This window comes from Besnoitia besnoiti, chromosome VII (genome assembly GCF_002563875.1).
Source record: "Besnoitia besnoiti strain Bb-Ger1 chromosome VII, whole genome shotgun sequence".
Taxonomy (NCBI): Eukaryota; Apicomplexa; class Conoidasida; order Eucoccidiorida; family Sarcocystidae; genus Besnoitia; species Besnoitia besnoiti.
In genome coordinates, this window is record NC_042362.1 from 615,688 (window position 1) to 640,760 (window position 25,073).

Sequence of the window (25,073 nt, forward strand, 5' to 3'; positions counted from 1 at the left end):
CAACTTATCCAAACTCGCTTGTCTCCCGCGACTTCTCCGCCCTGGTTCTTGTGTTCCGCTCTCTCTCCACTCTACCGCGTCTGCCGGTTCCCGTTCTCTCTAGATCTCAAGTATCTTCAAGATGGCGCGGCCTACCTGCATCCAAGTTAACAGCGACAGGCGCCTCGGGTCTGCTCGCTTGCGCTTGCGGTCTTCCGCCTCTCTTCGGCTTCCTCGCCCGCCGGCGCCGTCGTGTCTCCTTCAGCCTTCACGCTCGCGCCCTTCTGTTTGCTCCGCGTCTGCCTCAAGTTCACGGCCCCCCTCTGCTTCTTCGCCCTTCGGCGTCTCCGCTTCACTCGCCAGCGCCTCTCTTCTCGCCTCGGCGGTGTCTCAGCTTCGCTCTCTCTGCGTGCCTTCCGCGGCCTGCTTTCTCTCCGCATCCTCCGCGCCTTCTTCGGCTGCCTTCTCGCCTTCCCCTCGTTCTTCTAGCCGATGGGTGACAGTCTCTCCACGGGACCACGCTGCTCGCGCGTTCGCGTGTGCCCTCAGCTCGGCGCCGAGAAGAGGCGAACTGGAGGGCAGCGAGCGAGCTGCTGCAGAGAGGCTCTGCCCGCCGAGAAACTGCGGCGACGAGGCGCCGGACTGCGAGCCGAGCCGTGAACAGCCGGAAGTCCTTCTGCTGCATGTCCTGTTCAAAGGCGGGCCTCGGGGGCACGTCAAGGGCATGAGGAAGAAGACGAAAGAAGTGAGCAGCGTTTAGGATTTACGGCGCAGGCCGATGCGGAGACTTCTGCCTGAGCCGCGCGGCAAACGGAACGCGACGAGTGACATTCCAGAGGGCTGCTTATGCCCCCCCGTGATTCGGCCTCTTCGGTTTCACTTTGAGTCCGCTGCGCCCTCCTTCCGTCTCGCACTCTGTCGCCTCTGGCTCCTTCCTGGGTTCACGGCCTTCGTCCCCTCTCCTCTTGCGTCTTCTTTCGCGTCGCCTTTCAGTGCGTCCCCCCGCTCTTTCCCTGGCTTGCTTTCTTGTTTCTTCTCGCTTTCAATCTTTTTCGCCTCTTCTGCGAGTTCCCCCTCTCTGCGTTTAGGAGATCCTCTGGGAAGCGCGCGAGGCGATCTGCCTCGCGCGCGCGGCCAGCTGGCGAGTCGTTCCGGGCCCTGGGTCTCTTGCAGGTAAGATTCGTAGGTTTTGTCTCTCTCGGATGCCGTGTCTCTGTCGAGTATCTCTGCGTCTCGATCAAGCCGGATTTTCACCGCTTCACTCCCCTCTCGACACACGCCGGCCTGTGCGGAGGCAGCGGCCTTCGGTTGCTTCGTAGAAGCGCACACCTATTTTCAGGAGCCCGCATCTACGAAACGCGTCTCTGTTCGCGATCCTGTATTCCTCTGTGCTTTGCTGAACGCACGCGCCGGTGGCAGGATGCCTCTGGCAAGCGTCTGCGGCTCTCTCTCACGCCGTTGCCGCAGGCGCTGTGTGTGATCAGGAGTTTAGGCGTCTGCGCACTAGCTGCATTTTTGCCTCAAACCTCTGCAGAGTGCTTTCAGTGAACCCCGTGGGCGAGAGAGTGTGTTCTGTAGATTATCTGTGCGCTTCCGGACGTATTTGTATCCAAAGTACGCTGCGAGCGAACTAGATACAAGGAACTTGACAAGCATTAATAGATTTATGCAGACTACAGGGCCTGGTCTCAACATTCTCCCCGTGTCAAGCCGCAGCCTCGCGGCCTTCTGCCGTCGCGTGTTTGCGAGTTTTTGCCTGCGCGAGAGCGGAGCGCGGCCTCGCCTTCTCAGCGCATTCGAACACCGTGCGGAGAGCTTTCCTCCGGCTTCGAACTTTCGCGGTGCTTCCCTTATCGAATTTAGAATTTTGCGTGCGATGCCTGCTTCTTTCGTCGTCTTCTGTATCTCAACTCCCGTGTCTCGAGGTATGCGTAGTTCCAACTATAACTATTTAACTACTGCGTGGATGTCTGGTTCTCGGAGCGCATCTCGGAGAGGCTGCTGGCGCCGACTTCATTTTTTCTTCGTCGTGTCGCCGTTCGCTTTTTCTTTCTCTCGCTGCCTGCAGCAGGCGGGCGAGACGGCTGGCAGTGGGCGCTGTGGGAAGAGCGCGACGAGTGCGACGAGGAGGACGAAACTCTGGAGTGCGCGCGCTCGTCACCGCCTTCAGATCTGTCGAATGCTGCGCGTCCCGATCCGGCCTCGGCGCCGACGGAGGCCATGCCCACCGGCCCTGGAGTCCCGGAGCTCGGAGCGGCGCTCTCGGCGTCTGCGCGTCCCCTCGAGGGGGGTCGTTCCTCGGCTGACTCGGTCGGTTTTCCAGCTTCTGGTGAGCAGCCTTCATCGCAGGACGGCGTGGCTGTAGCGACGACCGGCCGGCCCTCGGCGCACAGAGGCGCCGCAGAGGCCTCGCGCGACGGCGAAGGCGAAGGCGAGGGCGAAGCGGAGCTTTCGTGCGCGGGGGTCACGCGGAGAGAGAGCGAAGCCAAGCGGCGACGCTTCAAAGAAGAAGACGAGGAGATTGCACTTGCAGAGAGCTGCGTCGTCGTGGTGCGGCAGGAAAGCCCGCAGTTCCTCTTTGGGAAGGGCAAGGTAGGCGTGTGTCTCTTTCGGATGTGGGGCGTTTCTTTGAAGAGCTCCGATCCGACAGTTGAGTACATCCCGTTGCTCTGCGGAGCCTCGTCATCTGAGTCTTTCCTCATGCGGCTCCAGACTGGGCGGCTCTCTGCGCCTCGCCTCCCCCTGCAGTTTCGGGGGTGAGGATGGGCGTCGAGGTCATCCTTTTCGAGTTTCGTTGGTGATCTCGCGTTGTGAGTGACCTCGGCGTGTTCAGAGGACTCCTCCGCTGGCGTCTCTCTATCCAGCGCACTCTTGTTTTTGTCGGGCGCCCTTCAGCTTCAGGAGCTCGTTTCCTTCTTCGGCAGGCGACCCACGCCGTTTGTGTTCATCAACTGCAGCAGCGCGTTCACGTCCGTGCCTCTCCCTGAGAGCTTAGCGGAGAGTTACGCCGAAGGCGGTCGCTCGCCGGATTCGCCATCTGAGCGCGACGGGGTACGTCTTTCGCTTCTTCACGGGAGGCGCATGAGCCGCAGGTCTCGGTTGATCTTGCATTGCTCCGTTGCGCTTCAGTCCCACGCTGCGAGTCTCCGTTTTCGCCTAACCCCGCTGTTTTGTTCCTTACGGCTTATGCGCCGTCTTTTTTGTCGCTCGCTCTGGGCTGTTGTCGCGCTCGGCAGGCCGCAGGGCAGCAGGCCTCCTCCGCCGCGTCTCCGCTTCTCCACGGGCAGTATGGCTACTACAGCCGGAACCGGACGATCGCGGGGCGGCTGATGATGAGCTCGAGCACAGACAAGTCGAGCGCAGGGCTGCGGCCGGTTCAGCTTGAGTACCTTCAACAGGCCTTCGAGGCTTCGCTGGCGGGCGCCGCGGCCTCGTTCGACGAGCTGCGCCGGCGCGAGCGCGCGCGAGGCTGTTTCCTCCCTGCCTGTTCGGCCTCGCTCGCCAGATACAACTTCCTGCTGCCCTCCAGCGGCGCCGAGCCCGCCGCGGACTGGGCGCAGACCGACGACGACGAGGCGACTGCCGCCGCTGGCGCGGAGGCGTGGAGGGGGGAGGGCGCAGACGACGCGGCCGAAGGCGAGGCAGGAGGCGAAGAAAGCGACGGAGAAGACCTGGAGGAGGCCAACACGCGGATTCTGGAGTGGCTCAAAAGACGAGAGAAAGTGCAGGTCGTCGACCGCCAACGAGTGATTCTCGAAATCTTCACGACGCAAGCGCGAAACAAAAAAGCGATGCTTCAGGTAGATTCAAGAGGACACGCCCTTACTACTAGATAGCATCAGGATCTCTTAGCGAGACGTCTTCAGAAACGAAGCAAAACTGCCGCTCCACTGCATGGTTTGCCTTTTGAAGAAACCCGTGAACAGTTTCGCGAGCCTGCAGCGTCTCGGAAGAGTTGGGCATATATCGGATGGGAACTGATGGGAATGGAGAAGTGCGTGAGTCTTTAGAGGCTGCTGTATTTATTCACATGTGATGAGCAGTGCTCATCCTCAGCGCCAAGCTCGAGCCAGACACCGTTTTTCAGGGGTTTCGGGAGGTTCAGAACGCAGAAGAGACCCTATCGTTTCTCCGTTCGTCTCCTTTACTAAGTGCAACTGCTTACCTGTCTCTTTCTCCCTCTGTATCTACCGCGTGACGTCGACGCGGCAGTGCGTCTCTTTTGTGGGCGATACATCGTTGTGTGGAAATGTACTGCGTAGGTGTGCTTTGATTGCCTCTCCGCTACAGGTGGCGCTGGCTCGGGTCGCCTATCTTCGCTCGCGTCTGCTGTCGGGCTCAGAAGTCCGCCGGCGACAGCTGTACGAACTCATATACGGCGCCGCGAAGATTCGAGGCTGCGCCCCTGGCGCTGAGGTGCGTCGCTGAATGCCAGAAGGAAGAAAAAACAGGAATCTAGACCTTTCAAAGTTCCTTCGAAAATAGGATTCTACTTATCGTTTTCTTTGAACGGACTAGGCGCTTCGAGAAGTCTCGAACTGATCCTCCTGAGCGGTTAGGGGCAGGGAGTGAGAGGACTGTACCGACGCAGAGGGAACGAATATTTTGACCTGTTTCGTGAAAGGCGACGGGATAGTCACAGCCCCTCAGCGCGTGCGTGGGCACACTTCCCAGGCGCCTTTGCACCTGGCTATGCAGCTTGGAGGCAGGGGAACAAAACACACGTGTATGCGTATCTAGCACCTATATTAAGACACTCATGTGTGCGTGTGCACGTTGAAATAGTTAGAGACATAAGCATGTGCAGTCACGCCAGGTTCTGCGATTGTTCGACGCTTACAGTGTTTTCTCTTTCCTGGTCCGAATGTCTCACCTCGCTCGCCAATCTGCGTCGCGTCCATTTTCCGTCATTTTTTTTGAATTTTATGCGTTTTCCAGGTTTCGCAGTGGCTCGGGGAGGTGACTGAGCAATACGTGCCTTCGCCGCGGGGCCCCAAGGAAGACTTTGAGCGCCAGTACGTCGACTCCATTATGAAGCGCCTGCGGAGCGGAATCGCACGGGTGAGCGCCGAAAGAAAGCAGGCACACCGCCGGCTCTCGAGGGCGAAAGAGAGCGTGGAGGAACAGGAAAAGAAGGCAACGCTCAAGAGACAGTGGAAGACGATGAACCTATGGCCATGGGCGGCAGGGACATGTAGCGAGAGAGAATGCCATATGAACAAACCGTGAAGCTTGTAACGCAAAGGACAGGAAAAAAGACCGACGGATGGGGCCGGGGGGGGGCGAGGGGGGGGGGAAGGAGGGGGAGAGCGGGGGCCGGAGGCGCCGTCGGACATGCACGAGTCGGATGCCGGTTTTGGAGTTTCTCCTTGTTTCCTTTGCCTCTCAGGAAGCGGCGACTCTGGCTTACCAGCGTCGAAACCGCTCGGGGTTGCCCTGTCTGGCGTTCGTTGGATACACCAACGCGGGGAAGTCGAGGCTGATCAACGCGCTCACCAAGGACGGGCAGCTGCAGAGCGCGGACCGGCTCTTCTGCACGCTGGACACGAAGATGAAGCATCTGCGGCTGCCGAACGGCGCCAAGTGTGTCGTCATGGACTCCATCGGCTTCATCCAGGTATGGAGGGGCATCCCGAGAGGATGAAAGTGCCACGACGCGAACAAACAACACATCGAAGCAGGAGACACTCGCGCGCGGATCGACAGGGACAGCCGCGCCACTGCGAGGGAAATGGCGGCAAGGCGAGGCAGCGACCGCGAGCGAGAGAGGACGGACACACACAATGGCGCACAGAAGAACACAGGGCAGAAATACTCAACACTCGAGTTCAGTTACTGAGCAAGACAGAACAGACACACGCGGAGCGTGTTTGGGCGCCGTGGATCTGTATCTCCGTAACTGTCTGTCTGTAGGCCCTCGAGATTCGCGAGCCTCTCGAGTCGGGTGTTTCCTCGCGAGGCGAGTCTGAAGGGCCGCTGCCGTCTGCCTGCGTCTTGGGGATCCATTAAGCGTTTCGATATATCCTTGTGACGTCTTCTGTGCCTTCGCTAGCGGGGGGTAGGTAAATCCTTGTCGGGCAATTATCGTCGTGCGTTAAAGTTGGTCCGACTCTTCACATGTCGTTTATCTAAAACTAGCTATTAATCGCGCTAGAAAGGTGCGCCTTTGTGGGATCGAAAGCCGCGCCGACACGACCTGGCGAGGCCGGCACGTTGGAATATCGTTTTCTCCTGTGTTCAGGGCCTGCCTTTGTCCCTTTGCGGGGCCTTTCAATCCACGCTGGATGAGCTGCAGCACGCGGACCTGCTTCTGCATGTCGTGGATGTGAGCCACCCGATGTGGCAGCACCAGCGGCGCGTGGTGCTTCAGGCACTGTATCAGAACGCAAAAACCGTGGAGGCGAAGCAAGAAAAGCGCCCTGGCTTCGAGGAGCACGTGAAGGCCCAGCGACGCGAGCTGCTGCGCCAGCAGCTGCAGACGCCGCTGCCTGCGCTCTCGCGCTTCCTGGGCGAGAGCGCAGGCCCACGAGGCGACAGCGGGCGCAATCACGCCGGCGCCGAGGGCGAGGACGACTCGGGCGGAGACGGCTCGCCCCGCACAGACGCGGAAGCCAGGATGGAGACGCTGCTGCACGCGGTCGATGCCGAGCAGGCGTTTGAGGAGACGAAACTCGTCGAGAGAGTAATGGGTGGGAAAACGCGCATCCTCGAAGTCTGGACGAAGGTCGACCTTGTGGAAAGCGACGCGCGCATGGAGGCCATCGCCCGCATGGCGCCGCCGAACGCGGTTCTCGTCAGCGCCAAAGACGGCACGGGGCTCAGGTTCCTCACACATGTAAGGCAGCACTTCCTCGAAACGCACATCACCTCGAAAAGCACTACGCCAGCGCCTGCAGGCGGCCCTAACGGGGTCCGGGGGGGGGGGGGGGGGCAGGGGAGGGGAGGAGGCGGAAGCGGGCTGCGCGGCTTTGGCAGGCCCTGAGTGCCCCACGCAGCAGGGAGGTTTTCTGCGGCTTGTCTGGGCCTCCACCCAAAAAGTCCAGGCCGACTTCTGCTTCAGGATGAGTGAGACTCCATTGGGGCCGCCGGACAGCTACCGCCGCCACCCCCCCAATCCTACGCGCGCGGCTTGGAGGCCTCCGGAGCCGAGAGTGTGCCTGCCAGTTGCCGTGACGCTTGTCTCTGGCGGCGTCTTGAATCGCTAGCCACGCCTTCCTTCACTACATGGTCCGTAATATCGAAACTAACGAGATCTGTCCAGCTTCGCGACGGGGCGCGAGTGCGCCTCCGTGGCTCCTGCCGCTGAAACTAGGTGGGGCGTCGTCCGGTGTAAAGGGTCGTCGGCCGGCCGTTTGCCTGCAGCCCCGACACGCGAAGCACTCAGAGTGCGGGGAGAGTCGATAGAGAGGTCACGTCGACCCGCAAGGGACCGGTGCCCTGACCCGTTGCTGTCTGACTTTGCGTTCGTTCAGATGCTGGAAGAAGCGGTCGCCGCAACGGGCCGCGGACGGCGTGTCCGCCTCGCGCGCGTGCAGTTTCCGGTTGAGCACTCGCGCGGAGTTTTCGCCTTCATCAGCCAAAACTGCCACGTAAGCAGCGAGTTGCACTCTGATGCCAGCGACTCCGCACGAGACTTCCTTCGCCGTCGCGCATCCAGTTCTTCACGCTGCTTCAGGCACCGCCGTCGTGCCGCGTACTCAGAGAGAGAGGGAACGCCAATACCAGGCAGGCAACACACAGAAGGCAGGACGGCTGCTTTTCACAGCTTGTCACCGTGCGGCGCAGTTTCAGACCCCGCATATCACCACATGCCTCAGGCTGAGTCTGGCCTGGCGAGCCTTGTGGCTCCGCGCGGCGCGCCGATGAGTTCCGCGGGCTGCACGAAGGAAGGACAATCCTGAACGCCACTGCCATGTGCACAGCGAGGAAAGAACTTCGGACAGCCAGCCTTTCCGCCTCTCCGATCTGCGCTGAAGGCTGGATCTGGCGTCCCGTGGCGCCATGGATGCGACCGAGATCTAGGCAGGCAGAGGCGTCGTGTGTGAGTGACTCCGCGGGCACTCTTGCTGGACTACTGTCCTTTCTTCGGGCCTTGCTTTCGTTTTTTCGCTGCAGGAGGCAGATTTCGAAATCACCTGCGCCTCTGATGAGACCGATGAAAAGAATCCGAAAGGTGTCTCCCCGCGAAGCGCCTATCTGGCCCCCCGAACCATGAGCGTCCACGTCCGCGCGAGTGCGGAGCAGCTGCGGCAGCTGCTGAAGAAGTTCCCGGCGTGCGCCATCCGCCTCGTGGACGAAGAAAAGTCGCCGCCGTCGCTCGGCAACCCGAAGAAGACAGACTAGGCTTGGCCAAAGAGAGTCCGCCTGCTTCGCTGCAGCGCCGAGTCGTCATCGCTTTGTCAGATCAGGCGCAGCTCGTCTCTTCGGCTCGAGGGCCGCCGCCGCACACGTGCGGTCCCGCCTGAGTGGCGACCTCTCCACGCTCCGTGTATATCATACGGATGCCTCTTTGATTTTCCTGTCGACTTCCGCACGCGGCGCAGCGCGAAAAAACTCCCCTCACAGTGCCGCGCTGTCTTGCCGCCTAGCCGCACGCTCGAGCCACGGGCTCTGCGGACGGGCGTCCGGCGGTCTTATTTCTCAAAAGATGAGAGTTTTTTCGTAGGGGGTCTCGACGGGATTGGATACCTGTTGCAGTGTGTGCGCCACCTGTAGAAGCATCTTCGCTGTCTTTGCGTCTCACTAGTTTGACACGCTAACTTCCTGAGACTCACCGTGCCTGTTCTTTGAAACCCTCTTCCCCTTGTCGCCATTAGCTTGATCTTAAAGTGCCAGAAGCACCAGAAGCCATGTAACCTATATAGTATGATGGGACATACGCCGAATATGCGATTGATACACATATTTTGGACACCGGTTGCGTTATGTTGTAGCACATATCATTCCCTTTGGTAGGGAAGTTATTCCCAAACAACGGATCGTGTTGGCGAGTTGAACTACTTAGGATTTAATTCTCATCAGCGAAAGCTCCTTTGATGTCTATGAACGGAGCTCCATATCAGATGCTAGCCCTGTATTCTTCACCCACAGTATCTGCAACTCTTTAGTTACTTGCCTACATTTCTATGAGCGCTAATCAAATCTATAGGCCTGTGAAGAAACCAGAGACCACGACACCTTGCCAAAACCAACGGTGGACTGCACGACTCAGGCAAAGTCATGGCTTCGCAGTGCTGTTGTGTTGGGGTGGGCAGAGGGGGGGAGAGGGGGGGGGGGGGCCAAGACCACCTGAACATGGCGCTGCCTGCAGGGCGCAGCTGCGCACGCGGAGAAAAGTAGACTCTGAGAGTTGTTGTGTCGCTCTCATGCACATACAAGCTATGATTTGACATCTAAATTTGCCGAAGCGGCCTGCATTGGAGACGCCACCTCAGCCTCCGTACAAAACAAGTATAAGACTATGCGCAGCAAAGTCCGTCCATGTACAAAAGACAAAGTCACTGCAGCGGCGACTGAGCCTTCGGGACTCTTGTCGCACCAGCACCGTCAGCGTGACACCTCAAAAAAGAGGTTTGAAACTTCGAGTGCCTCTGACGCGGCCCAGTAGGCCAACGTCGCGGAAAAACTCGATATGCATAAGCCCGACGCCACAGCATGGCTGCTGTCACAGGCATGCTTTGAACACGAATGGCCCGACCAGCGAAAAAGATTGAAATGCCCTTCCACACCCTGCAGCTGCTCACACCGTCACTCGGCCAGATCCGCTATTCTAAACCCGAATCTAGAATCGCCTGAGCACCGATTATTCTACATGCCGTGCGCATCCGTATCCCGAATCCCCTAGGCATCTTCATCCTGAATTCCCAAAGCATTTTCTTCCTGAATCCCCAGGCACCCGCGTGCTGAATCCCCTATCCTACATTCGCTGAACGACCCTCATCGCGCACCCGTCCCCATTTCCAGAGCAGCACCCGTTTGCGAGTTTCAAGTGTCGACACACTGACCGGTGAAAAGGCGCGAGCGGCTGCGACCCACAGGCACCGGTACCGCTCAGTTAGTTCCCGGGCAACACTGCCCCTTTCGAGTTTTCCCTTTGTCACACGGCAAGTGACGGCAGTCCACCGTCGGCACACTAGTGAAAAATACTGGCCGAAGATACCCAGAAGCCGCAAGGAGTGCGGGCCGCGTCAAAAGACGCGTCCACGTGCACCCGACATCGGCTTGAACCGCTCGCGCGGACCCCCATTGGGCGCAGCACTCCGCAGTTGCTGACGATTTCATCCATCGCCTTGATCCCTCTAAAATCGCCGCCACCTGAAACTCTCGCTGCCTTCGTCATCCCCTCTCTCCCCCCCTTGAATCACTCTCCCTCTTGAACGCCGCCCACTTGACTTGCTTGTGTTGCCCCGGCGACTTCGATGGGCTCCGTGGGTATTTCGCTGGGCTCCGGAGGTGTTTCGCTGACCTCCGGAGATTGGGTGCCGGTACCGGAGGATTGCTCGCCGGACGTCGGGGGATTTATGTCGGAATCCGGGGTCACTTGGTAGGACTCGGGGTTTCCTACGTCGGGAGCCGGGACTAATACTTCGGAGTCCGGTTTTATCCCTTCGGTGTGCGAGTTGTTTTCGTCAGTCAACGGCTTGTTTTAACCGGTCTCTCCCTGATTTACCTCCTCGTTCTCCCCCGGAGCTGTTCCGTCGTCCTCCCCCGGGGCTTCTCCCCCTGCCCCCGGGGTTGCCTCACCGCTCCCCTGGGTTATTCCGCCGGCCTCCGGCACAGGCGAACCCGCCGTCACGCGCTCGCAGCGTGGCTGCGCTTCCCTGACCAGCGTGTACCCTGAGCCGCACCGGCAGGTGTACCCTGTGAGCGCCGACACACACACGTTTCCGTCCGCGGGCGGGCCGCAGGGATCTCCGTCGCAAAAGCTCCAGCGGACGCAGTACTGTTTGTTCTCGGACGTGACAGCGACTTGGAAGCCCTGTCTGCACTCGCAGCTCCACGAGCCGGCACTCGACGACGTGCACCGCGCCACACCCTCCGAGGGTCCGCAGGCGCCGTAGTCGCACGGGCTTTGGTCCGTGCATTTTTTGATGAATTTGTTGTACGCGAAGCCCTCGTTACACATGCAACTGGCGCTCAAGTCATCTGTGACAACGCAGCTGTGAACTGCTTCAGGCTCGCCACAGGCGTCGCCAGCACACGGGTCGACGACGCACTGCGGCCCGCCTCCCGAGGGCGCGCCGCCCCGGACCAAGTAGCCCTCGGAGCACTGGCACTGGTAGCCGAAGGCTGCCGACTTGTCCCGCACACAGGTGCCGTGCTGACACTGCTGGTAGCACGTATCTGTGACGCAGTTCTCGAGCACCGCGCCCTCTGGGGACTCGAACGTGTCTCTGGTGTGTCCCTTTGGACAGGAACACGTGTACTCGTTCACCACCTGCTGCACGGCGTCGCCCGGGTCACACACGCTTTCGGATAGAATCTGGCAGGACGCGCCATTGAAGTAGTAGCCCCAGGCACACTCACACTCGTAGTTCTTTCCGCCGGTGTTGCGGCACTCGTGGAGCTCCTCACTCGGCCCGCACGGGTGAACCTTGCACGGATCGTCGCGACAGATCGGACCCGACTCAGTCTCTGCGACGCTATACATCCCCGTGCACTCGCAGACGTAGCCAAAGTCCGCCGTCCGGTCGCGCGTGCATTCTCCGGGCGCGCATTTACCGAGGCAGGGGTCTTTCACGCAGCGCTGCAGAGTCACGTTGCCGGCGCCAGTGAAGGTTTCCATTATGTACTCCTCGGGACAGGTGCATGCGTACGCGTTGTTCACTGCGTCGCCTGCCAGCTCGCCCGGCTCGCAGAGCTCGTTGGTCGGCACTTTGCAGGTCGTCCCGTTGAAGAAATGACCCGCGGCACAGGTGCACGCGTAGTTCATCCCGCCCTGGTTGGCGCACTGGTGACCGGCTGCGGTCGACCCGCAAGGGTTTGAGGAGCATGGATCTGCCACGCAGTGCTCGCCGTCCTCCGTCGAGCGGACGGAGTACCCTGGAGAGCACGAACATTTGTAGCCTCCCGGCGCCGAGTCATCCGCCGAGCACGAGCCGTGTTGGCACTTCTCGAAGCACGCATCCTTTTTGCACCGCTGGAACATGAGCGACCCCTTGGGGGAGGGGAACTCCTCCACAAGGAATCCGTTGGGACAGGTGCACGCGTAGGTGTTGGGCTGCGGATTCTGCACCACGGCCAGCTCGCCGGGATCGCACAGGTCGTCCGTGGCGAGGAGACACTTCGTCCCGTCGTAATAGTAGCGGCTCGCGCACACGCAGCTGTACTCGGTCTCGCTCTCAGTGATGCACTGGTGCGGCGGGCCTTCTCCGCAAGGCTTCAAAGTGCAAGGGTCTTTTTTGCAGAACTCGCCCTCCTCACCATCGGACACAGAGAAGCCGGGGTCGCACTGACATGCGAAGCCGTGCGTACGAGAGGAGTCCCGGGAGCACACCCCGTTCGCACACTTGCCATCGCATATGCTTTTCACGCAGCGCTGCAAAGTCACGTTGCCCGCAACCGTGAAGTCTTCCTCCACGTACTTATCTGGACAGCTACACGTGTACGCGTTCGGGGTCAGCGCGGCGACGGTCCCAGGCTGGCACACGGCGTCTTCGACGCGCTTGCAGGACGTCCCGTCGAAGTAGAATCCCATCTCGCAGGTGCAGACGTAGCCCGGGTCGCTGTCCGCTCCGCGGCATGTGTGTCCCTCCGCCGCGTCTCCACAAGGATGTTCCGCGCAGACGTCTTTCTTGCAGTACTCGCCCTCGGGGCCTGTGGCGACGTCGTACCCGTCGTCGCAGTGGCAGCTGTAGCCCCACCGACTAAAGAAGGCGCTCACGCATGTGCCGTTGGCGCACTTGTTCAAGCACACCGCTTTAATACATTTTTGCTGGGTGACGTCCTCCGCGACTGGAACGTCCTCAGCAGCGTAGCCGCTCGGGCACTTACAGGTATACTCGTTCGGCCGCTTCTGCGTGCCCAGCGAGCCCGGCGAGCAGAGCGTCGAGGAGAAGGGTAGACACGTTTTCCCGTTGTAGTAGTACTTGGATTTGCAGACACACGAATACTCCATGCCCTCTTTGTTTGTGCAGACGTGTCCCTGGCCTTCAGGACCGCAAGGGGAGACTGAGCAGGGATCTGCCTGGCAACTCTCTCCCGCGGGCGCCTGCAGCACGGAGTACTTCTCTGGGCACTCGCACGTGTAGCTGGGAGGCGAGCCTTCCAGTCGAGTGCAGTCGCCCGGCTCGCATTTGCCGAAGCAGATGTCTTTAACGCACCGTTCCAACGTGACGCCACCGTTGCCTTCAAACTCCTCACGCCTGTATCCACCTGGACAACTGCAAACGTAGCTGTTGAGTTTTGTTTCGTCGCCCAGCCGGCCTGGCGAACACATCTCGTCCGTCGCTGCTTCGCATGCATTGCCGTTGAAGAAGTACCCATTTGCACACCGGCACGAGTAACTCGAATCGCCCAGGCTCCTGCACGTGTGCCCCACATACGGCGCGCCGCAGGGATTCGCCAAGCAGGGATTCTTCCTGCATTCTTCTCCGGCTTCGCCCACCGCGACGGAGTATCCATCTGGGCAGTCGCACGCGTACCCGTAGGGAGACGCCAGGGAGCGGCTGCACGTCCCTGGGCCGCACTTGCCCGCGCAGGACCCGACGACGCACCTCTGCAGGGTCACGTTGCCCGGCGCTGGGAAGGATTCCACCTCCGCCTGAGGCGGACAGACACAAGTGTACTCGTTCGTCGTGGTCTGCGGCCCTATCGTGCCAGGCGAGCAGAGCGCGTCGGTCGCGGCCTCACAGGAGCTCCCGTTAAGGTAGAATCCCGGCGCGCACACGCAGGAGTAGCTCAAGCCGTCGGCGGTGCTGCTGCACTTGTGTCCATCAGCCTTATCCCCGCAGGGGTGCTTCGCACACGGATCCGCCTTGCAGTACTGCCCTTGCTCTCCAACTGCAGCTGTGTAGCCCACGGGGCAACTGCATGCGAAGCCCGCTTCGGGTCCCTCGCTCGGCGTGCACGTGCCAGGCAGGCACTTGGCGAAGCACGGATCCTCCGTGCACCTCTGCAGGATCACGCCTCCACTCTCGTAGCTCTGGGCGCGGTACCTTTGCGGACAGACGCAACTATACACGTTGGGCTTCTGCTGCACGCCGAGCACGCCTGGTCGGCACTGCGCGTCCGACGCCTCGAGGCACGTTTGGCCGTCAAAGAAGAAGCCCAACGCACAGCGACACGTGTAGCCCGACTCCTCTGTGTCTGTGCATTCGTGCCCCGCCTCCGCGGCGCCACAGGGGTCTGCCGCACAGGCGCTGACCCTGCACACCTCGCCTCCGTCCGCGCCGACCGCGACGCGGTGGGCCTTGGGACATTCGCATGTGTACGACGCATTATCAGAGGCCGCCACGCAATCGCCGGGCGAACATTTTCCAACGCAGACGTCACGACTACACCGCTGCAGGGTGACATTTCCTGCCGCAGTGAACGACTCCGCGACCCACTCCGGCGGGCACGCGCACGTGTACTCGTTCACTTTTCCCTGCTCCCCCAGTTCACCGGGACTACACAGTTCATTGGTCGCCCGCGTGCACGTTGTCTCATTGAAAAAAAAGCCCGACGCGCACTTGCACGCATAGCCCACATCGTCTTCCGTTCTTCGGCACACGTGCTGATCCTCTGCGGGACCGCACGGGTTCCCTGCGCACGGGTCTCGTTCACACCGCGAGTCCTTGTCCCCCTCCACGAGCGTGAAGCCCTTGTTGCAGCTGCACGTATACTTGGCGCCTGCCAAGGTTGACGGCGATTTCGGCACGCACGTCCCGTTATCACACTTGCGGTAACACACGTCCTCCGCGCACCGCTGGCGCGGCACACCTTCGCTGTCAGACCCAACCACGTCTTGCGCTTGGTAGCCCGCGGGACAGGAACACGTGTATCCCCCTGTGTCGCCGGCAGGCTGCACTGTGCCCGGGTCGCACAGATCTGCAGCCGCGATCGTGCATGTCGTGCCGTTGAAGGTGTAGCCCGGCGCGCACTTGCACGCATAGCCCACATCGTCTTCCGTTCTTCGGCACACGTGCTGATCCTCTGCGGGACCGCACGGGTTCCCCGCGCACGGGTCTCGTTCACACCGCGAGTCCTTGTCCCCCTCCACGAGCGTGAAGCCCTTGTTGCAGCTGCACGTATACTTGGCGCCTGCCAAGGTTGACGGCGATTTCGGCACGCACGTCCCGTTATCACACTTGCGGTAACACACGTCCTCCGCGCACCGCTGGCGCGGCACACCTTCGCTGTCAGACCCAACCACGTCTTGCGCTTGGTAGCCCGCGGGACAGGAACACGTGTATCCCCCTGTGTCGCCGGCAGGCTGCACTGTGCCCGGGTCGCACAAATCTGCAGCCGCGATCGTGCATGTCGTGCCGTTGAAGGTGTAGCCCGGCGCGCAAACACACGAATAGACCTCTCCGCCTTTATTCGTGCACTTGTGATGCTGGCTGTCGGCGCCACAAGGGTGCTTTGAGCACGGGTCCTGCTCACAGCTCTGCCCTTCGGCTGTCGTTTTCAGTGTGTAGCCGTCGAGGCATTGGCATGCATAGCCCAGTTCTGAGTCGGTGTCTCGCCTGCACGTTCCCGGCTTGCACTTGTTTGTGCACGGATCCTCCACACAGCGCTGCACAGACACATTTCTAGATATGGTATCTGTCTGCGTTTCGTATCCCTCTGGGCAGACACAAGTGAATCCACCTGACTCGGTCTGGGCACCCAGCTTGCCAGGTGCACACAACTGGTCCGTTGCGAGCTTGCATGTCGTCCCGTCGAAATAGTAACCCGGCTCGCATGCGGCGGCGCGCATACACGTCTCCACAGTCGCACCGTTTGACAGAGTTGCGGTTCCAGTACTGTAGCCACTGGGGCAGACGCAGCTGTAGACATTTTGGACGACGTAGTCTTGAGGGTGTCCCGGAGCACACAGGTGGTGCTGTCTGATGGAAATGCAGGTTTTCCCATCCCAGAAAAAGCCCAAGTGACACGTGCACCCGAATCCACTCGCGTAATCTTTGCAGTACGCATCCTGACCGCACGGGCTGGATGAACAGCTGCCGGTCCCTGTGTAAATGATTTGCGCCTCGAGCGCACTCAGGGGTGCCTCGTCATCCAGCGCAGACTCCTGCCCAAAATCCGTGGAGCCACGTTCCCGCTGCTCAGTTGAAATACGACGGGAATCTATTTCACCACGCACTCCTTGTGGAGGAACGGCAGCCTGCAGCCGAGGTTGGTAACCTTTCCAGCGGACCGCAGAGCCGCCCTGACCAGCCCAGAGGACGAGGAAGCCGCCCGCCACCAACAGCTGCCCGAGCCGACAACCCCAGTGCCGCACGCGCATTTTGAGAAGGCGGTCCAACGGCCTGTCACGCCATGACAGGCCAGGAGACGGTCAACTTTACGACGAGGACGAAGGATACGAGGCGCATATCCTCGGTGGCTCGGCGACCTGCTCGACAACCTGCGCGGGGCGAACTTCTTCGGCGTTCACGTGCGCGGTACACGGAACCCGACTCCAGCCGTTTCTATCCCTTTACGCTGCGAACAACGTCGTGAGGCCATACGATACTTTACAGGAAACGAGGGAGGCCCAGAGGACAGGCAGGCCCCCCGAAAAAAGTCCCGGGGGAAGGCACCTGTCACCGGTCCCGCCGCTCACACTCTCAGCAGCGAGTTTCGGCGTTCTGCCACAATTTCTTGGTTTAGTCTAAGCGGCGAAGCGTAAGACTGGAAAACTACCGACCCACGGGACGAGTGACTGGCGAAGCGCCGCAGCGGTCCGCACGTTTCTGCCGCGTCAAGCCGCCGCGCGCTCAACCTCGCCGTCGAGCGTGTCCGAACGAGGGAAAAACGACTGTACCGAATAACGGGTTGAACAACTACTTCACTGCGTCCTATGACAACAAGGGAAAACGACAATACATCCTACGCCGCCAGGAGCGTAGTCTCAGAGGCGGAGCCGTTTCGCAGGGGCGGCGGGGCACTGCGCGTTGCAGGACTGTTGACGATGGTGTGGGGTTGCGTTGTCGCACGCCAAGAGAACAGGTTCTACGGAGGCATTGCAGAGAAAAGAAGACGGTCTGCACCAGCTCAATGGAGCGAACCAGTCCCGTCAGACAGAGGCAGGGGGTCATGGACATCTGAGTCTGCTTTCTGCGCTCGCACTCACTTCCCCAAACTAGCCAGCATCCGGCGGCCCGCGGGACAGGACGGCACACGCCGTTCTTGATGGTGTGCCGGCGGCGCGCCCTCGACGGGCGGAGCGCGCGGCTAGTTCTAGTTTCGAGTTGCAAGCGTTGGAGCGTTCCCGCACCGAGCGGGTAGCCCGCCACATACTCCCGTTGCTGCAGGCGGGTCGGGGAGCGTTTTCGTCTACCAGTCATTCCAGACCCACCTCCAGCCCGCGACTCTACAGCGCGTGGGTACGCCATTCCAGCACAGGACGCATTCTTTGAAGAAGAAACGCTGCGCTCCTCGTCCATAGGTGGCAAGCCCCGCCCCGGCGGGAGAGTAGGCGATCGGATGGATGCCACGCAGGACTTGTCTTTGAGCTCAAACGGAGGAGGCTCCTCGGCCGCGCCGCTCGTTCCGAGGGTGCCGCCGGGAAAGCAGGCTCGCAGACAGGATGCTAGACATCTACACAGCAGTCTAGTCCCTGCGCCCACCGCACCAGGCGCCTTTTGTCACAGGAGTTAATTCCCTCTCCTATGGCCGCCTCCAGGGCGCCCATCTAGGGCTCCTCCGTCCTTTCCTGCGCGAAGCGCTGACCATGTAGCTTGCGCGCCGTGTCATCGAAGCTGGGTACACGACGCTGCAGAGAGTCTTCCATGACGAGGGAAAGTTACCCAACAGGTTGGCATACGCGTGCTCGGCAGGACAATGGGAGCTTAGCATCGGTGTGACTGATCTGTCTGCACAATTTCCCACGGTCCATAGGATGCGTGGCCCAAACAGCGAGCCGGAGCACGACTACGGGGGCCGTGTTATCGACAGCACAGAGGGTGGTGACGGCGTACAGAGCAATCTAGCAATCCTGTAGCTGCTGCTAAGCGCAGTAAGTGTAACGTTTCTAGACCAGCTAAACACATGGTGAAGACGGTTGGCGCACGACGAATCGCGAGGCCCTCGTCTCGTTCGACCTTCGACACAGTTCTCAAACCGAGGGCAGAATTTCGTCAATTTTTTTCCGCGAACGTCCTCTCACTGAAGCAAGTGTTCCGTAGCAAAATGAACCTTCCGGGTGAACCTACGTGCGCACGGGCAGGCCCCTGAAGCAGTGTTAGATTCACACACGTGGCGACGTCCTGGCTACGGGGCACGCGGGGGGAGGAGAGGGGCAAATCTTTCCGTACAGGTACAGTACAATAGCGCGTTTCATTTCGCAACAAGCTTGCCACAGCCATGAACTTTCAAAAGGGGGCTGTTGAGTGCGTCCTCGGCCGTTTAGCACTGGTAGGGGCGCAAGCTACTGTAGTGAACTCCCGGCCGAACGGATTTTGACTCGCGTTATAGGACACAGTTTCACTCCAGAGCGGTGTGCTTGAAGTTTAATGCGCTCACTTTGGAGTATATACTACGAATTGGACGAAAGGTTTGGCGTGTTCTGAGGGCGCACTTCCGGGTGGCGATGCAAATAAAGGCAGCGACGATAATCGCGCCGATTTCACCCGGTCATCATTGGCTCGCCCGGGTGGCGAAAGGCATGATACGAAGACAAGCGCTGTGGGAATATCTTGATTCACAAACACCCCTGTTGTCGTCGAGGAATCGGCAGCTGGGCAACTCGTGGACTTCCGTAAATACACAGCCAGTTAAGTAGACACAAGGAACTTGGAGGTTGAGCAATGGAGGAATCGAGAAGTATCCATGCATCCTAGACGTAAAATGCGTTTCTCCGGTTGCTGGAAAGGTGCCAGGCGAACAAGAATCCGATCCGTGTACGCCGTACACCCTACCATCAAGAAGGCGGTAGTTCCTACAGGTACGGATCGTAGGCAGGTTTTCTCTTTTTTATGTTTTGAGAGACACGTGCTGCTGCGCTGCCCGCATAAGCCTAGGACCCGCGCGCGATTCCTTTTTCCATTCCCGAAGAGCCGTGTTTGTTTTGTCTGCCTGCCTCACCTCGAGCCGTCATCCGCCGCAGCCACGTGCGAGTCACACTCCTGACTGGGCTCGGGACAGCAGCGCCGCCATTTTCGCGGGCGAGAGGAGGCGGAGCTGCTCCAGGAGCGACAAGGTTTTTGCAGCGCCTCGCAAAGCTGAGGGCGACGGGACCCTGGGCAAGGAAGGTGCGGGCGAGGCGCGCCGTTTACGGTCGAGCGCACGGACGCCACGGTGGCAGCGGATTTTCGTTGGCTAGACAACCACGATATGGGGACGCGGACGCGCGCGTCAGGCCTGTTTCCTAGCTGGCCCCTACTCCTCTTCATGGTCCTCCTCCAGAGAACTTTCCCGTGGAGAAACAGTCCGTTTCTAAATTGCATTTTCGGGTTCTTCAAGTCAGAAACGTGCAAGGGAATTTCTCGCGTGCCGGCAACCGATGTCCCATTGTGAACCTGTTGTCTTGTCCCAGCCAGCATGAACAGCTGAGCGACGCTCGCGACACCGCGCCGCGCACCACCAAACAGCCATCGATGCACCACGCTGAGTCGAACTCGCAACTTTTGTGGTTCTTCCAAACAGAAATACGCTCGCCCCAAGTTTTTCAGCAATTGAGTCCACTTCCCATACACCTGCGACGCACGACGAGCTCCTCGTTCGGCTCCTGCGGTTCGCTTTCCATTGCCTAGGCATCTTCCTGGTGTCAGATTCCTCCCGTGGCAGAAACTCTACGGCGCGCGAGGAGGAATCCTCGAGACTCTGCAGCTAGTAGTGACCCTTTTCGGAGCTTTACTTCAACTCCGACTGTTCCTGTTTTGCACTGTGTCCCTCTCGTCTTTCCTACAGTCCCTGCTGTCTCCAGCGGAGACTTCGTCCTGCTGTTTGTCTCGATACCGGCTTGTCCGTGGTAATTCGGCGATCTCTAGCCGTTGGTCTCTAGCATCGTCCGTCACGCCGGCTCACGGCCCTGATCGTCTGTCCCGGCTGCGCGAGCTCTTTGCCTTCAACTGAACCCTTTGGCGGAGCTCTCTGCAGTTCCCTTTGTGAGACGTCATTCTTGGAGGATTTCCGCCGAACGCACGACGGAGCGCAGTGCCCAGTAGTGGGACTCTAGAAAGCGGCGTCTCCCAGCGGCACCCCTCCATCTGTATTTTTAGCTGGTCTGCCCGTTCCGCGCCCTCTGCATCCTTCGTTTTTTTATCGGGTTCTCCGTCGCCAAGATGGTGGAAGCCTCTGCCATGCCCCCGGCAAGCCTCGCTTGCAACTGTGGCTCGACGCTACGGCCCGTCGCCACGCAATCGGCCGCGGAGATGAAGCAGTTCCCGCCCTTCCCCAGCGCCGGCGCAGACCAGATGCTGCTCCATCAACAATGGCAGTCGCAGCTGCAGACGCCCTCGACGTACCTTCCGCAGGGCGTGCCGCCCGCGGGTGCGTTCGGTCAGGCTCCGGGCTTCGGCGTGACGCCGAACCCCGTTGCGCCCTTCACCACTCTGGCGATTCCTGCGGGAATGGATCTCAGCCAGCTGCACCCTACGAAGGCAACTATCATCAGCGAAGTGCAGGAACCTGCAGACCTGCCTGTCACATATAACCACTCGATGGAGCTTCAGCAGGCCGTTCCGACAGGCTCGCTCATCCCCACCAACGTGCGCCCGCCTCAAAACATCGTCGCCGCTGGTAAGCCTGCCACCGCGCCGGGCTTCCCCTGTGCCGCGCGCGAACAGGACCAGCCCGCCAGCCACCCCCAGAGTTTGCTCATCAAACAATGTGTGCAGCGAGTCTGGCAGGGCGTGCCCAGCAGAGGGCGGCTCTTCAGAACTGTACCGCACACAGAGGCCTGCAGTCTGCGGACGCCCTCAACATGGAGCCCGAGCGCCACCCCACCTCTTTCGCCATTCTACGCTGCGTCTGCGTTCAGGACTGGGTCCGGCGGAAGTCCCGGCTATGCTCACTGGCTCGCCCTTCTTCCACGCGGCGCCCTCGGCGCCCCAGTGTCCGCTCCTCAGCCCCGAGGCTCCGACCTTGGCGTATCTGCAGCCCATCGTGCAGCAGCAGCACATGCAGAAGCTCCTGCAGGAGCAGAAGCGAGAAGCCGCGGTGCTCGTCACGCCGCAGCAGGAAATCCAGCGCGTGATGAACGTCGAGGCGCAGAAGCAGGCCAACGGCGTGCGCATGATTCAGAACCGCGTCCTCGCGCAGGAGCCCTCCAAAGGCTTCGGCGTCATCACTGTCCCGAATGGAAACGGTAAGCAGCAGAAACGCCACACAGTGGGAAACCAATCGCCCGCAGGTATCACAGCGAGCATCCATCCCTCGGGCACGGCGCGGCTCCAGGGTAGTAACGATGCGCCCCGCGTGAGCAGCGACGACGCCCATATTGGGAAACCTCATAAACCCTAGAACCTAAACGGCGTGATGAGATTCCGGCAAACGCGCCTCGGCGCCTCCAGAAGACGCGGGGGTCCTGAGATAATGCTGCTGCTGCACCCCGCTCCTGTCTGTGTCGTCAGCCCCCAAGTACAACCAGATGATGGAGCAGATGAAGCAGACCCTCGAGGCCACCGGACAGATGGAAGGACCGATCCCGAGAGGCATCAAGCTCTGCGAGATGGTAAGCGCAGAAGCCAGCATTGACCTCTCAGCACCCGCCCCAGTTTACACGCTTCAGTGGCAGCCTACGTAGAGGCGCTCCCTCGTCTCTCCCGCCGACCGGCCTATACCGGAATCGACGAGTCGCCGTGGAGCAGTCCGCAGGGTACTGTGGCGGGCTTGAGCTGCGTGCCACGAGCAGGGCCATTGTGCAGACGACAATGCATGCGTTCGCGGTTGGTGTGTCGCGGTTGCTCACTTCAGCTGCAGAATATGCAGAAGAGCGGCATGACGGAGTTCATTGCTTCGCGGAACCAGCATGCGAACGACGCGATCAACCTTTGCCGGCGTTGGAGAGGTCTCCCCACTCCCCCCGAGGAGCAAGAGAAGAAGGCGGACGAAGCCGCCGAGGCTGCGCCGGTCGAGGAGAAGGAGGACACGGCTTCTGAGTCCAGCGGTGCCCGCGACGCTTCCGTGCCGGAGCTGCAGGCCCCCTCTGCGAACTGGGAGAGCCTCTCCATCAAGGACCTGTGCGTGGTCTCAGCGCCCCACCCCTCCGTGCTGCGTCAGATGCGCGCGGAGCAGCAGGCCGAGGCCGCCAACGCACAGCGGATGGCGGAGCAGGCCGCCGCCCAAGGTGAGGTGACGAACCGGAGAAGGTAGTTTGAGGAAACGCGGAAAAGGCCACGCGAACCGCGTGGAGTCCAGAACGTCTCCATCGGTGTGCGGTCCGTCGTGCACCATCGGCCTGAGGCGCAGCTTCACGCAGCAGTCTCCTCTCTCTCCTGGTAGACCTTCTGGCTTGTCGTGTCCCGCCAGGGGTCCGACCGCGGAACGCCGGGCATGGGGTCCAGTTTTATCTGGCGTCCCAGGCGCGCCGCCGCGGGTAATGTATATTCGAAATTTCAAATTTATGGTTGACTGGGGTTTCTATTTAATAATACTGTTTTAGAAGCAGTTGCTCTTTTAAGCTTAGATGTACTTCATGAATCACCCGCAGCGACCGGGGGTTCACGCCGTTGTGTGTGCGGATGTGTTGTTCCTTTTCCTCAGGCAACAATACGCAGACCCAGCCGTCGACCTTCGGCGAGGAGGAGCGCAACAACTTGGAGCGTCTGCTCGAGGCGCAGAATCAGCGCGTGAGCTACTTGGAGCAGCTGCTCGAGCAGCAGCGGTCCGCCTACTACCTGGGCTACGGCGGCTACTCGGATGACGTTGCGATGTACAGCGACTCTGCGCGAGATAGCTCGGACTTCTCAGCTGCATCCACCGCCTCGTATCAGGAGACGCCCGCGGAATACACAGAACCCGCTGAAGCCGCCGCGCCGAAGCTGATCCAGCGCAAGCCGAATGTCGGTGGTGCGCGCACGCAGGCTGGCACAAGGAAGGCGACCAGCGCCAAGGCCTCCACCCGCGCGTCGAGCAAAGACAGCGTCGACGGAACTAAGGTAAGGCCGAGGCAGAGGAGAGCAGGGGCGGGGGGGGGGAGAGGGAGTTCAGGCCGCGATCAGGCGGGAGCAGCGAGTGGTTTCTCGCGTTCTCCAGTCAGTGAAGGCGTGCGAAGAAAAGCAGCGCCTCGTCAACGTGACCTATGCATGCGAGCGATTCTCTGGCGCCTTTCCCTTGGCTTCTCAGGAGGGCGACGTGGACGACATCCTCCGCCGGTTCGTCGCTGAGCGAGCTGCAGCCCCGGTCGAGCAGTGCCTGCGCCGTGTGCAGAAGGGTGTGTATTTTCTGGGCGACTTGAAGGTGCTGGTCAAGAAAGCTCACAACGGCGACGTTCTCTGCATGGCTCAGCACGCAGTGTTGCGGCAGCGGGGGTCGCTTGGCGAATACGGCAAGAAGTTCATCCCTCTTGACCGCTTCTGGGCACGCCTTTGCAAGGGCCTCGAGAAGGCGGCGTAATCGGGGGAGATGTGAATGTACGCTGGCGCGCACAGCTCTCGCAAAACCCTTGACGGACGCCGCGTCTCTCGGCACCGCCTGAGCTGAGCGTTCGAGCCGGTTCAAGGCACGTGTACCCATGCGTGTCAAGCGCCAAATCCCTTGAAATCACACTTGCAGCATTTCGGTGACTCTCTAGGTGTACGCGAGTGAATCAGCTTTTTGTGGTATATGCGTCGCGATCCCAACGCCGAGTGCAAGCTCTCGCTGGCGCTGCGCTCTTGCTGCGAAGGCTCAAATTCGACGACGCCGGGGGAGGCGCAGAGAAGCGCGTTAACGTGCAGTGGAGGTTCGGGGTCGTGGGGTCTGCGTCGGGAAATTCGGATATGTTTTTGTGCCAATAACCACCGATCACGGGGATGCTGAGAAACTTTTGTTTTCCCAAACGGAACACAGGCAGCAGGTTTTTCGTCGCCGTCTGCCTGTGGGTTATGACCGCGTGCTTGAATTGTTGTTTCACGTTTTTTAGTAGGTATTTTTTTGAGGCGGGGGCGATTCGGTGAAACTTGTTTTATAGTGGCCCCGATGTGGGCAGATGCTTTGCCTTTTTCAAGAATCGCTGGAAGTGCGCGGCTGTGCACGGCCAAAAACAGACTTCATCGAAAAACGCAGTTAAAAACAGCATACTCGATAGACGCCGCCCTCTCCAACCCTTCTCCCCTAGATACCCCACGCCTCTCCAGGCTGACCAGGGACGAGTGTGGATTCGCGACAGTTCGGAATTTGTGCGAGGTCGGGATCCTAACCTACACTTACAGTTTACTGGCGGGGATTCCTACAGCGCCAACTGAAAACACGATTTATTTCCATATCCTGTAACTATAGACTGCTCCGCGGGGGGATTCTTGGAATCGCAACTGAATACACGTTATATTGCCGTATCCTGGTAAGTGTAGACTCCTCCGCGACGATATTCCTGGAGCGGCAACTGAACATGTTTATTACGAGGTAGCCAAGCTTGCGTGGTAGTCTGACAGGTCGTTCGTTGCTCGCGCGCAGCTCCACGCCAAGCTAGCCCCATTCGCGTGCTAACGAGGGCGAAGTCTAGCTGAGAGGTGCCGTATATCTGAGCCCATAGAGGCCCTTTGCAGCAACGGGGGCCGGGCAGGGCGAAGCGACAGCTTTGAAGGCGTCAGCTTGCACGTTACCGCACGTATCCTTTCGTCCTCTCCAGTTCTTCGTGTGAAACGCGTGGGGAACCGGCTCGCGTCTCTAGTTTCCCTGCCTCGCTGGCGGGCACGACCCATTAGGCTCCTCTGACTGCTAGTTAAAGCACCGCGAGCCTGACTACATTTGCGTGCTCGTATTCATGCCCTGGAAGCGAGAAGTGGTTTTCACTGCGCCGCTCCAATTGAGCCTTCGACGTTGGT

General features: G+C 60.2%; 3 protein-coding genes across 3 annotated transcripts; 2 read left to right on the plus strand and 1 right to left on the minus strand.

Annotated features, from left to right (window-relative positions):
- Positions 1-121: 121 nt before the first annotated feature.
- BESB_076810 (uncharacterized protein) lies at positions 122-8,322 on the plus strand (the record flags this gene model as incomplete). Its single annotated transcript, XM_029366042.1, has 11 exons — positions 122-724; positions 1,068-1,152; positions 2,048-2,735; positions 2,844-3,030; positions 3,216-3,779; positions 4,270-4,395; positions 4,918-5,040; positions 5,369-5,596; positions 6,221-6,814; positions 7,452-7,568; positions 8,095-8,322. 11 exons carry the CDS (start codon positions 122-124, stop codon positions 8,320-8,322), a joined length of 3,543 nt encoding a protein of 1,180 aa, XP_029217473.1.
- Positions 8,323-10,624: 2,302 nt separating this feature from the next.
- On the minus strand, positions 10,625-16,411 carry BESB_076820 (EGF family domain-containing protein; the record flags this gene model as incomplete). Its single annotated transcript, XM_029366043.1, has 1 exon — positions 10,625-16,411. One exon carries the CDS (start codon positions 16,409-16,411, stop codon positions 10,625-10,627), a length of 5,787 nt encoding a protein of 1,928 aa, XP_029217474.1.
- A 3,979-nt stretch (positions 16,412-20,390) lies between these two features.
- BESB_076830 (uncharacterized protein) lies at positions 20,391-23,664 on the plus strand (the record flags this gene model as incomplete). Its single annotated transcript, XM_029366044.1, has 6 exons — positions 20,391-20,847; positions 21,089-21,415; positions 21,681-21,781; positions 22,024-22,396; positions 22,813-23,207; positions 23,395-23,664. The coding sequence occupies 6 exons, from the start codon at positions 20,391-20,393 to the stop codon at positions 23,662-23,664; spliced, it is 1,923 nt and encodes a 640-aa protein (XP_029217475.1).
- Positions 23,665-25,073: the final 1,409 nt, after the last annotated feature.